This window comes from Sprattus sprattus (assembly GCF_963457725.1).
Source record: "Sprattus sprattus genome assembly, chromosome: 1".
In the NCBI taxonomy this organism is placed as follows: domain Eukaryota; kingdom Metazoa; phylum Chordata; class Actinopteri; order Clupeiformes; family Clupeidae; genus Sprattus; species Sprattus sprattus.
This window is the reverse complement of record NC_137920.1, coordinates 48,844,934-48,859,098: the sequence shown is the minus strand read 5'-3', so window position 1 is coordinate 48,859,098 and position 14,165 is coordinate 48,844,934. Positions and strand designations below refer to the sequence as shown.

The 14,165-nt window shown below is 40.1% G+C and overlaps 1 protein-coding gene across 1 annotated transcript in view; it reads left to right on the top strand.

Moving 5' to 3' along the window:
• The window catches only part of acat1 (acetyl-CoA acetyltransferase 1), a 32,973-nt gene extending 20,796 nt beyond the window's left edge, over positions 1-12,177 (top strand). Inside the window, exons 9-12 of the mRNA XM_080835927.1 lie at positions 175-288; positions 438-502; positions 7,474-7,631; positions 11,429-12,177. Of these exons, the coding sequence (XP_080692053.1) occupies positions 175-288; positions 438-502; positions 7,474-7,631; positions 11,429-11,549 (458 nt within the window). The 3' untranslated portion in view covers positions 11,550-12,177. The remainder of the gene's footprint in view (positions 1-174; positions 289-437; positions 503-7,473; positions 7,632-11,428) is intronic.
• Positions 12,178-14,165: the final 1,988 nt, after the last annotated feature.

Here is a 14,165-nt window from a genome sequence, read left to right as displayed (position 1 = left end):
GGCCTAATGTAATTTTAAACCAATAAGTTGCAAAATGCAAAAACTGGAAATTGTCAATCTGACCAGATTGCGAAAAAAAAAGAACACCTTTAATTTAGTTTGAGTATCACACAATAAGACTTTTCATGAACGAAATGAAAGCGTTAAAACAGCGAGGAATGTGTGGTTTCACAGGTACAGTCACAGCTGCAAACGCCAGCACTCTGAATGATGGCGCTGCTGCTCTGGTCCTGATGACTGCGGATGCTGCAAAAAGACTGAATGTCACTCCACTTGCCCGGATTGTTGGTATGACATTTTGTTATTAAATTCCCAATATTTCACCGCCATGATGTAATTGGACCCAGTGGTTGTGTAACCCTATATTTAATGTTATTTTGTAAGTTAAGCATTATTAAATTATGATTTTGTGAGAATATTCTTCCCTTAACTCTCAGGTTTTGCTGATGCTGCAACTCATCCGATTGATTTCCCGATTGCTCCAGCTTTTGCCGTTCCAAAGGTAAGCTGTTGTGTTTTTTGTTGATGTTTTTTATTTCTATTGTTAAGTTGTATTGTCTGTATATTCTGCTTAGTTATCCACAAGTTTCCTGGGGTGGTTACTGGGGCAACGTCAGTGGGCCGAACTTCCGGTAGAGCACTCTTGTGGAGGCTTATCACATCGCAGCTCAGCTGTCTCTGGTAAATAGTATGGCCTTAAAAAGTTCGGGAACAACGTGTGCCGTTCGCGGTTGTACTTATAACCGTACAAAATTAAATAGTTGGTTGAAATTGGAGTGTTTTGACCACAAGCCAAAAACGAAATTAGTGTGTTCTTGCTCGAAATGGTACAGCTTCCATCCACTGCCTAAAGGAGGCTAAAAGAAATTGGCTCAAAAACCTAAACTTAAAACATCCACCGAAATGTTGTTACGTCTGTTCGTTTCATTTTGTGAACAAAGTGCCAACTGAGGAAAACCCTTACCCAACGCTTTATCTGGGTTATGAGAAGCCACCTGAGAAGAAACGCCGAAGAGTCGTCAGGATGATCGTTGACAGTCAAGTTGCAACAACATCAGGTAGGCTTGACAGCTACATTGACGCAATATTTTTTTAATGCAACATTACGTTAGCATAAAATGTACTCACGGTGTTAAAAGCGTCTTGTTTTCTGCGCTTAAACATGTCTTAAATTATACTTACACAGGGGGCAAAGGGATTAAAAACATTGACTAGATCTATGCTGTACACCAGGGGCGTTCAGTAGCCCCCCCAAATGTTTAATTTTTTATTTTGAGATCGTCAAATTCACAACAACCGATTTAGTGAACTTATTTTGTTTTAATTTGTAGAGTTAGAAATAAAATAGTCTTGAGTAGCACAGGACTCCCGCCTGTTTGAGACTAGTGGCAAGCGCACGACTATGTTTGGTCGTGAGTGAGTGAGCCTCGCGAGACAGACAGACATGGATAACGTCTAACAGACTTGTAGCAACTGTCCGACCCAAGCTGCTGAAAGCTGCCATAATCAGCTGTTCGATATAAAGCTATAGCACATGAAGTTTAAAATAGTTAAAAAAAAAAAAAATGGTTAAAATAATAGGTTTTATCTAAGGGGCTTACCCCCCCTCCAATTACCTCCAGTGATGATATGTCTCCATCTTATTATTACTTGCAGACCAAGCTGATGTGATGGAGCAACCTCAGACCTTCAAGAATGCCCAAACACAGTGGATGGATCCAGCTGTGGAGGACCATACCTACTCCAAAGGATCCATCAATATATGCACAATGCCCATCACACCTGCCCCTAAGCTCTCACTGTCCATTGCAGAGCTTACACTGCAAGGTGATAAAGACTGTCTCCTTTACACAGGGATTCCTCTGCAAGTGTTCACCACTCTTGTCTCCTGTCTTCAATTATTTGCGCCCCGGTCATCAACAATGCCAGTGCAAGACCAAGTTTTGTTGACGCTAATGAAGCTTAGACAGAACTTTGTTACTTTAAGATATCAGCAGGTCAGGTCAGTAAAACCCTTAAACACTGGATAGATGTCCTTGCTGAGCACACCAAGGACCTCATTCCATGGCTGCCCCGTGACACTATCAGAGCAACAATGCCACAGGTTTTTCTGCAACATTTCCCTGATGTTACATGTATTATTGACTGCACAGAGAGTGTTCTGCAAAAAGCTAAAAACTTAGACTCGCGCTCAGAGTCTTACTCCCATTACTACGCAAGTAATACTGTAAAATACCTTGTTGCCATTGCCCCATCAGGGATGGTGATGTTTATTTCAGAGGCTTTTGGTGGAAAGTGTAGTGACAGGTACATTACACAGAACTCTGGGTTTCTAGATTGTTTACGTCCTGGTGATTTGGTGATGGGGGACCGTGGGTTCACAATTAGAGATCTTGTTGAGGAGAGGAGGGTTAGGCTTGTAATACCTGCGTTTACACGTAAACAAAGCCAATTAACCAATGAACAAGTGACTCAGATGAGACGAATAGCAAATGTTCGCATTCATGTGGAACGGGCTATAAGGCGTCTCAAAGTCTACAAGATCCTGTCACAAACCGTGCCAATAAGCTTAGTTCCTAAATTTGATCAAATACTTCAGATTTGTGCAGCTCTCGTAAATCTGAGAGGAGAGCTTATATCCAGCAATTAATGTCTAAAAGAATATGTTTTACATATTCTTTCACAACATATTGTATATTTATGAATTTATTTATGTATTCCTATTTTTTAATTGTAAAACAAATAATTGTAAATAAAGTTTTTATTATTTTACATATTAACCATTGTTTGCATCTCACAGAGTGAGACTTACATTGCCAACTGATATGTGGCTTAATTACAAAGAAGTTCGAGGTACTTGGGGCAGAGATGTAGTTTTTTTCCTCCAAAATCATCAGCCAACCTAGGAAGCATATGTAGAAAATAAAATATTTCCAGTTGCTCTACTTGTTTGTCAGTGTAATCTTTGTCGAAGGGAATGTCCAATTCTAAATGTTCCTTTTGTGTCCAGACAACCAGTTTGCAGCTCTGTAGACTGTGAGAAATGAAGGAGGTTTCTTTGTTTCCGATGCAGCAATCTTTATTCCAGTAATGTGCCGTGACGAAGCAGCCTTACTCCGGATTCAGCATGGTAGCACTGAATAACAAGCATTCACAATTCTAGGCATATATACTGTTTTAAGACCACTCCTAGGCCTCTAATGTAAATGAGCTAGGCTTGTAATGCAAACAGGTCTGTCAACCTTTTGTTGTGGTATATGATAATCTGGTTTCTCTGTCTGAGATGGTTCTCAATGGCCTCCCCCATTCCCATACTACGATTAATTGCAGTCACTCACACCTCAGTTTGCTTCCTGACCCCAGGTGTCTGAGGAAATCCAGTGTGGGACTTTCTCTTTGTGACCATGATAAGATAACCATTTTGGGTATTCTGCTGGTGGTCACAGCAGCTGCTTGATCATGAATCTTACAAGACCTAGGCACATCATAGCCACTTGTGTCTAAAAGAATAGAAAATACATTTAATTGGCACCAAATTATGAATATAAGCTCACATTATATTGTTTAACTCTTATAATAATGCAGCTAGTATATCTTGCCCTTGAAAATAATCCAGTTTACCTGAAGGTAGTATCCATCTCTTCCATTTGGACTAATTACGTACTTTCCATCATCCAATATTTTGATGTCACCGTTTGGACGGGTGAGAAGTTCTTCAAGAGACATCTGACTCTTGAAGGGGCACTTGATCTCGAGAAGTTTTGTCCCATCTAGGATCCCATCTGGACTGGCTGCCAACCAGGGGTGGTCAGGATGCACCACAAGGCCTCTGTTGTGCACAGCATGCCCTCTGCTCTCAAGGAGTGTGATGACCCTGACTTCATTTTCAGAGCCATATTTTGTGGCTGCGTTCCCGGTGAAGGTGGGGTACACATGCTCATTCAGGAATTTGTTGGGGTCTGTGGTTAGTCGTTTGGGGACTCGTTTCACTGTGCTTGCAGTAAGACGCAGTCTCCTAGCATCATGCCACACCTGTGACCTACTCTGGGTCTTTGTTTCTAATTCCAATTTAGATACTTGATTGGGGGATAAAGCAATATGTGAATGGTAAAATGAACATTTCCTACATGTCAGATGTGTATTATGATCAGTGTGATTCTCAATTCTCAAATCTGAATTTTGGTTTGGCTCAGTGTTGTTCTCTACATCCGCTCTGTAAGCAAGCTGGATAAGACCATTAGTTTGGAGCTGAAAGAGTGGGGCCATTACTGAGGAGTTGATGTGTGTTTTGAAATCCTCATGGTTTCTGAAAAGTCGGGGAGATGGTGTGGAATTGATTTGTTCTCGCCTTGATGGGTGGGGATATGTGTCCTGGGGTCTGTGGCGTTTAAAATTAATATGCTTTGCCTTGACCAGACCTACATTCTTCTTTGCACCACTATTCCATGTCCTTTTCACATCAGTACATGCTGTCCCTGTCTCACCTTGCCTGACTGCATTCTCAACCTACAAGAATACACATTTTGTAATCACATGCTTAACCTACTTCTATGTTTTAAGTAGACTTTCCAGCGTTTACAAACCTAACACTTTTACACATTTTCAAGATCATGTTACTCTCGTTAGCACTAGCATTACTAACCTTCCACAGTATTGCTGCTGCATGACTACAGGAGCGTCCTGGCCCTGCAATACAAGAACAGCCTGCTGTCTGTATCACTCCTGTCTTCGATACTAATACCCAAGCCTTATGATGGGTTGCTTTTATACTTTGACTTGGCTCTATTTCCGCTTTCAAAAAGACTAGCGCTCTGTTCCGTTTTCCCTACCTACCGTACCTACCATCCTTAGTGTGAGTATGTAGGGTGTTCCGATTTCCCATTTCCGCGTCGAAAAGAAGTATACCCAAAGGACCCGTATCTGTACTCATAACGGTCAAAACGCTGAGTGTGGAAGCAGGGTACACTGTCCATTCTCAACGGCCGCCATCTTGTCAACGTAGCGGAAGAGGCGGACCCAGGCAGAGCCGCTCAGCTCGAAAAAGACGAACGCGGGGCTTGTCGCGATCGTAATTTCCGGTAAGTGCACCACGGAGTATTAGATTTGGAGCAGCACTCACCTGCTGAGAATCTGCGTACCTAGTGAGTGTGTACTGCGTATAAGTATAGGTACGGTAGGTACGGTAGGTAGGGAAAATGGAACATAGCGTAGGTCTTCTGTGATCTCATTTAGCCACACTCGCCCGAATTTCTCGCTGTGTAAGTATTGATAAGCTTCGGAGCTGTTCAGATTCTTCATTGCCTTACCATCACAGTAAAGCAGTAATTGAATTTTCCATCACATCCATCGATAATGTGCAATAACCCATTCTTATAGACAATGGAACAATCACTTGGAACAATGGAACACATACAAAAATCTAACACATGCACAATACCCACCATTTTGACACCTACATGTACTTTGTGTTGTGTAAAACATACCATTTAGAAACACATAAGACCTGAAACAGTGAATTCAAGACAATTCCAACTGAAACAAATCTGAAACAAATCTTAAGAACTTTATGCACAATAGAAGAACGGAGCATCTTCTGAACACGATGCTTAACAGAACAACAGAGCATCTTAGGAACTCGATGCATAAGGGAACAACGGAGCATCTTAGGAACACGATGCTTAACAGAACAACAGAGCATCTTAGGAACTTGATGCATTAGGGAACAACGGAGCATCTTAGGAACTCGATGCTTAAGGGAACAACGGAGCATCTTAATAGGATGTCTATGGTTCCAAGCTTCTAAAGTTTGAATATAGACAGTGCATGACGTGTCATAAAGAAATGGTTACGCCCACTATGTGCATGCAAAATTCACAATGATTATTAAATAATTTTACAATCTTTCAATACCGGATTTTGAATTTGATTCGAATGTCTCAGCCAGTTTCTGTTAGTTCAAAAGTCTGGTGAAATCCAGAATTTTTCATTGTGCCTGAATGGAAAATGATGACTTATTATGTGAAAACTCGACGTGGATGGATGTAGTTTAGCTCAAATATATGCCTAACATGCTCTCTTCCCAAAATACAACTCGCTAGCCATTCTTAAGTCAGTGTCTTCCTTACAGATTCTTCCTGGCTACTTTAGCTGTGTACATCAAACAGCCTCTTCTAATTTTACTGGCCAATCATAGGTGACTTGAGTGGCCTAGCCTATTGCTTTTTAAATATACATCGACAGACATCTTCGCTGTCAAAGTCTGGCCTTTATATAAACCTGTTAGTGCTATCATAAGGTTAAGTTCTTTACTTGTGCCCATCTTTTATTATCCTGACAACCTCTCTCCAAAAGTTTTATTTGTTGTTTATTATGTTACACAGTACACACCATAGCCATACATACACATCGGACTTGATCCTGTTTGGCATTTAGTTGTGTTTGAAGTGGACTTTCTTCTGCTTGCCCTGGCTTCTCTCTAAAACTGAAACTACTGACCATGTGAATGAATAATACTTGTGTGAATGGTGTTTTTACGTAGCCTGGATACCAGCCTGAACTCCGCCCACAAAATTTTTGGTGTGGGAGATTCAGTCTGGAGTCGAGCTAGTTGGGAGGGTTTAAACGGCCCCGAAAAGGGATCTGACCATTCAAATTGTAAGGGCGGGCTTTATACGTTGATGGACAGACATAGATAGAATACCGGTATACATCGAACAAAGATGGCGCCGTCTCGGGAGCTTAGTGGGACATATTTGATATGATTTAAGGTATCTACACGACTTTTTTTATGTCTACATTGACTCGGTTAGTTGTGTATACGCAACACCAATGCTGCCTAGGATTGTAGGTCTTAACTTATGCACTCTAGACCATTATTGAAAGGTTATGCTAACAGCGTAGACAAAAAAAACATTAGAACTAATGGTAGCTTCTAGCCTTGAGTGCTAATTAAGTAACGTGAGCAGGCATATCTAAACAGATATTGACAGCGCATTCATTTTGAAAGAGGAACAGAGAAACGCGATCAAGGCATTTGTCGATTGAAAAGATGTTTTTGCCGTCCTTCCTACGGGATCAGGTAAAATTTTAATCTATCAGATGGTAATAATACTACGTTGCTCTGATTGGTTCTAGGTATCCAATTCAGCGAAGAGGAATTTTCTTTCCTGGTTCGTTGAAACACGCCCCATAATCACAGCCCAGTGGTCCGGTCTCAGACTCATATTCTGACTAGAATTATGAGTATGACATCGTCAGGCTAGTTTTTACGGTCCTATTGCGTAATTCTACATTTCATTTATGTAAGGTACTTTTTAAAATTGACTGCATAGTGCTTTGCAGCAAATATACAAGGTTTTTTCCCTAAAATGTGTTTGATTAAATGTGATCCTTTGTAAGGATATGTTTGAATGTTATATTAGCATCATATATTAGGTGTGCTTTGTGTCATGAATACTCTCTCTATTTCTACAGGTTCTTGAGATGTGTGGGCTGAAGAAAGATGATATTTCAATGTGGGAGATCAATGAAGCATTCAGTGTTGTGGTTTTAGCCAACATGAAAATGCTTGACATTGATCCCAGTAAAGTGAATGTCAATGGAGGAGCCGTGTCTCTTGGCCATCCAATTGGGTAAGAAACCAGAGATTTTCGATTCAAATATCTGTCTTTAGGCATTGTTCAAATGCCAAAATATCAATCTAAAAAAATAGCTCCCGGACACTCTAGTTAAGTGTTATAAGGTTATATGCTCTAACTTATGTATCAGTGTTTCCATAAGCTGCCAATTAGAAAAACTAGTAAAACGATATATTAAAAACTTATCGGACTAAATGTTAGTCACTAATGCTCATACAAAACATTGAAGGTATCCTTCAACACAACATTTGTGTTTTAACCAAAGCGAATAAATCAATAACGGAACTAAATCATATTGAATATTTCACAAAAGTCACAAAATCCAACTACTTCCTAGTCTACTCCCATTAAACAGCGTGGAGAGAAAGCGGATCATATCCAATCACGTTTCATTCTCCATGAAGCTTCAGTCTGCAGTAGTGACAATGAATAGAAAATCTAATTTTGATTGTTAGACATCAGAAACATAGGCACTTTTGTTTGTCCAATGATTTGCAGGAGTTGTATCATCTCATAGTGCTATTTCATTGATGATAATGCTATGTATGCCTAGTTGTAGGCTAGTCTTTAACTTACACCATAGGTTATGCAAAAAATATGGTTTCACAAAGACCTACCTACTCAACATTAAACAGTGCATTCCTGTGGTCCTTTAAAAGCTATAGGCCCACCCCAACCCTGGCTAAACAATAATTTATATTCTTAAGGTGTAGCTTAAAGTTCTTTAGTTTCACGTCTATGGTTGCTAAGCAGGACAGTTTGGCAGTTTAAGGTTGCATCATATTACAATAATTACAACCAGGATTGAGCGGTGAAATTACAGTTGCGGAATTGGAGTGCAGGAGTCCAACATTTTTAGAAGATTTTTAGACTCCATAAAACTGGCTATGAGAGGGGAGCATGTATGGAGGTTACTTTAGATATGATAAAGGGTTTAGGCCCTGATGGCCTCTCGTTACTTTAGATATGAGAAAGGTTTGATTGCCTGCTGTTATTGAGCAGCTGCTCTCCCAGCTTATTAGACGCGAGGTATAGTCAAAATGATGGAAAGTAGGACAGTAAACTAAGATGTGTGTGGATCAAAAACAAACCAAAAGAAGCTATGAGGGTCTGGCACCTGATGGACCCCTCAGTGAGAGGAGGCTTTTAGTTATGATAGTAAGTGTGGCAGGATACACAACAGTGCCCAACTGGTGACAGCCGCAACACGCACCGCATGCTGTACCCGGAATCTTCACAGTACAATATGCGCTGTCTGTAGCCCAGTTTTATTGATATTGGGAATTGTACTGTATAAGTGTTTAGTTGAGGCTTGGTGCATGGGGATTTTTAGTTACAAAAGCATAAAACTAAATGTGTTTGGTGAAAATTCACTCAAGTTACCTCAGGACTGGAGTTGCATATAAGTATATTTATTCAACAACAACTCACCCACATCCTGGCAGGACAGAGAGAGGCACGGGCCCACTCCTAGACTGCAACAGACGAGAGATAAGCTAAATAAAAAACATATCACAAGATTTAAATAGAATGGAATTAGCGTTCTCTGATGCCAAAACACTTTGTCAGTAGGGATAACCAAGTGGTGGGTCTCTGACGTCCAAGGTCAGCTTTGTGCAACGTAATGCAACAGCAAGGCAGAAAAGAAGGACTACCAGTTCTTCTTATCAGTGCTTGCTTACACACACACACACACACACACACATATACGTACACACACACACACACACACACACACACACACACACACACACACACACACACACACACACACACACACACACACACACACACACACACACACACACACACAGAGTTAGAATCAAAGATATACAGAAACAGAAAAGTCATGTTTCAGCAAACAAAGACATATGATTTAACATCATTGGTTAAAGTCAGAGTTATATATTGCACAGCTGGACCCTTCTTATCACCTCTAAGCTCACCCAAGCATAGACAAAAGGTTCCTTCTCTTACGCATATAGCTCCTACACATATGAAGACGAAGTCTAGTTTGTCTGCGTCCGAGATGTTCATAATACAGATAGCCCTATCATTTAGACGAACACTCTATCCGCACACGGTATCCGCAATGATCCGAATCGGATCCGAATAGATAGACAACAACAAGACTTGTTGTCTATCTACATCACACTCATGGTGTGTCTCGAACTCACTCTCATTAATCCAGCCTACTGATTTTTGTTTAGCCTCCTATCTTGATCTAATTTATTTTTATTCAGACGTCACATAACTTTCATAACCACATATATAAATTGGCCAGCGATTTAATTTGCTTTTTTGTTCATAATTAATGTAGAATGGACGGAGCAAAGCCTCATGGGAAATGGGATGACAGACATGTCATGTTGCACTCTTCCAAACTCTTTATTATCAGACAATAGAAATTAGAATTCATTTTCGCATAACCTATAGTCTGCTCTGACCACTAATTTATTTAACCACCATAATGTATTACTGTGCAGATTAAATGTATGCTATGCGGTTAGGCTAAACGTTGCTAATTGTAGCTTGTCTACTGGCTGTTTACCCGTGTCCTCCTGTCTTCTTCTATGTTTTTTCACGTTTTTTCAGTTGTCTGTAGCAGCGCTAAAGCGCCACCAACAGGCGTGTTGGTACCTCGTTACCAGGCTCCATCCTTACGCAAATAAAAGATTCGATTCGTGTGAAAAATGAACCCGATTCAGTGAATCTAGACTCTGTGTAAAGGGGGCCTAAGTGGTGTCAGCACCTAATAATCAAAGTTACACATACACAGAAACACAGAAAAGCCATGTTCCTGCTTACATAAGCACATGATTCATGCAAGGTAATGTATTTATACAAGGCACTTAATTAATATTTTCTTAAGTCATGAACAGGGTTTTTTAGAAATGTATTCCATCAGTAAGGGTGTTAGAGTACAATAGCCGAAAGTGGTACCCGGGATCCCATTCCCAGAGAACCCCAACCCCGTACTTATTTGTCCATACAAATAGCAATGCCTGCTGCAGCAACTCTATCCATACTTCACACAAGGTATCTAGAACATTGCCATTCTTCCAATCCCATCTCACTCCCAACACAGGTACCACCATCATTGCAATTAAAAGGATAGCCCCACCCTTACTGAGGGACCGTCAACTGCACACGTGAGAACACAGTAGGTGCCAGTAACAAAACAAAGGAATAATCAAACTACTTGGGTGTGTCTATACATTTGCGTAACATAATTATCGTCATAATTAAATCCCTTTAAACAAAACATTTGTTTAACAAGAAGCACATCACTTTTGTGACACATTTTCCAGATCACATAATGACAATAAGCAGACAACGGTATTGACAGTATAGCAATGTTAAGTAGAGCCAGAGCGTTAACATGACGTTAGTTGCACAAAACTAAACTGTGACTATTATTTAAAAAGTACAATGTCAGAACATTAAAAAAAAAAAAAACACCACAAACTTTGACATGAAGAGAGTTGTCACACCTACTTCTTAGAGCTCTCAGAAATCTCCCACTTTCCTTGTGGTGTTTACCCAGTTGAAAGGTGTTCAGTTGTATTCTCCCATTTGGAGGTCGGAACTTTCGCACTTCCCAGTTGATCATGAAAGCACCATTAGTACCACTCGGCTGGTAAGATTATGACAGAATATTTTAAACTTGGTGTTTGAACACTGCTGAGATCGAAACTCAATGCTGTTTGAACAGACCTTGTACATGGCTTTGGAATTGGATGAGTTTTGCAAGTTTCACTAACGTGTTTGAATCTTTTCCTTCTTTTTAGCATGTCTGGAGCTAGAATTGTTGGCCACATGGTGCACAATCTGAAGGCAGGGCAGTACGGGCTCGCAGGCATCTGTAATGGAGGGGGTGGCGCGTCAACTATCGTTATTCAGAAATGTTAGTATGTTTAGTCGCTTCAACTCAACTGCAATTCCTGAACCATGTAGACATATAGCCTACTGCTAACGTAGCAGAACAGTGATGCTTGCTGTGTACAAGTCACTAAACATCACCATGAATATAACATAAGAGTACAAGCTTTATGTCTAAGGTTTTGAAACCAATCACTCCAGAACTGACTTTAACTCCATGTTATCTATCTAACTAAACTGCCATAGGAAGGCCTTTAGCGGGTTTATAGTGTGTACACTTAGATCTGTTCCATCTACCTTTCACAGTTCTATTATTGAAAGAACTGAAAGCTGAAGTGGTGCAATGAATCTCAATGGGAATCTTTTGAATGTATCTGTGAATTTGGAAGACGGGAATAATTCCAGGATGCTGGAATTGTATTTATCTGCAGTAAAGGGAAAGGCTTGGACTGCAAATAGAAGCCACCTGAGGGAGTCTCATGGTGCACACATGAGCGCTGATGCCTTCTAGTTTGGCCTGTTTGTTTCCTCTGTTGACATGTTTGTTTCCTCTCTTGACATGTTTGTACTGTATTGCTCTGCTTGTGCTCCAAAACACTCATCATTTTCGGTAGTTGCAAAATAAATCTGAGGTGTTTGATGAAGTGGTATGATTGGATATCATCTAAATTATTTCATTTTTTATAAAATTTTAATTTTAATTAATTGATGATACATTTCATTCTAATGTGACAATTTTTTGAAAAACAAAAATAGTAATGTTTTTGGTTGACTTTAAAGCTGCATACTGCAGTATTGTCGTGATGTGGACTGGGGAATAGGAAGACTACTGACAAACTGACAAGTCTGCCAGGGACAGGAGTGATGACGACACCAGGCCTGTCACTCTGAATAGGAATTATTTCACTTGGTTGAAGTTTCTTTCAAGCTTCTTGAAAATGATGTTGACCCACTGAGGCTGTATTTCTTTTTAAATTTGTATTACAGGTTATTACTGTAGATTTCATGTCTTGTAAAGAACTATGTAGATAAATCTTTAGTTACCGAGTTCACGCCAGTTCAGTCAATAAGGTGAGTACACAAATCCTTTCTAACCATAGTTCCACCAGCTCTGTGGAGAATTCTAATGACTCCATGATTATAATTTGCTTTATACACTGATGAGCCAAAACATCCTGACCACCTGACTACAATACTGTCGGTCTGCCACCTGATATACATATCTCATATAGATATTTGTTTAGATACACAATATACATTCTGGTGCTCTATAGGCATGCTGTACGGTGAGTCTTTATGAGGGAGAATATGCGTAATAAAGTGGCACAAACTGAAAATGCATTCAGTAGTCTGTAACCAAGGCCCTGTTCGGCGTAGAACTGAAGCTAAGATAATCAGTCTAACTCGCCAAATGAGATAATCTAGCTCGCTAAATGAGAACAGGCTATACCGGTCTGGCGACGGGCGCTAAACTACTTTATAGTCAAGTTAATGTGTCCCAGGCTAAACTCGTTAGCTAAATTGCGCCTGCACGTCCTGCTTCAAAAGGCAGGAAAGGTCGATCACCAAAACCATGATTTTTTTTAACGGTACAATAGTCTAAACTCAAAGAAAAAGACTCATTTTTTTCTCCGCTAAGGCAGGATATCACCATGAACGCGTTATGAAGAATTCAAGACCAAAATCATGTCCAAATCCAACACTGCCGCCGCTGCGACAGCAATATAAGAAACTGTTTATAGGCTGTCTAAGACGTGATATCTTTTCCGGTGTTGAATATGTGACTTTGGTGCGGCGGTTAGAGCTCATGGTTTGCATGCAACAGATCGCTAGTTCGATCCCCTTCGCCTCCGTACTAATTGTAGTTTTACATCTCCTTGTAAATCGCTTTGAATAAAACCGTCTGCGAAATTACTAAATGTAAATGTATTAATAAGAAATTCAATGAATTGAAGCAATGAAAATATATTGTGTGTATTTCTATCTTGTTATCATGCATCCACCTTAATCTTTTTCTACAAAAATGATATGATATGGTGTAGTAGACAGAGTACTTTATTCACTACTGCACAATAACTAGACACGTTTGCAAAACTAGACGTTTGCAATGATGTAAGTTGCATTTGTTGATGAAGTATGGTTAATAACATTGTCATTGTAGAAGGGACATGATAAAATCAAGATCTTAGGTAGGTAAAACAACTTTCGCCGATATCTCTAAGGGAGATGGGTTATGTGCTCAAATTTCTTGGGATCAAAGACGTATGTATCCACTCGCAAAAAAGCGCAAGACGTTCAATGTTCGTCTGTGGTGTTTGCAATGAATGACTCGAGAAGGTCTTGTAAATGAATTATTCCTTGTCGGCTGAATCGGTAGCGCTCATACTTGTGGCAAACTTAATCCAGGTACTCTTATTTTAGCCTGCCCTGGAGCAGGTTAGTGCTAAGAGATATGTTACTATGGTAATTTATCAGAAGTTGCTTCGCCGAACCCGATAAAGGGGCTTTCTCTTTTTTTAGCCTGGAATCTAGCTTGCTAAACCGTTTAGCGAGCTACGCCGAACAGTACCCTGATGGCAATCCATTTGTTGTATTTGTTTGCGCTTACAATCATAATAAACCTGTTCAAAAACATGGCCTATTTAA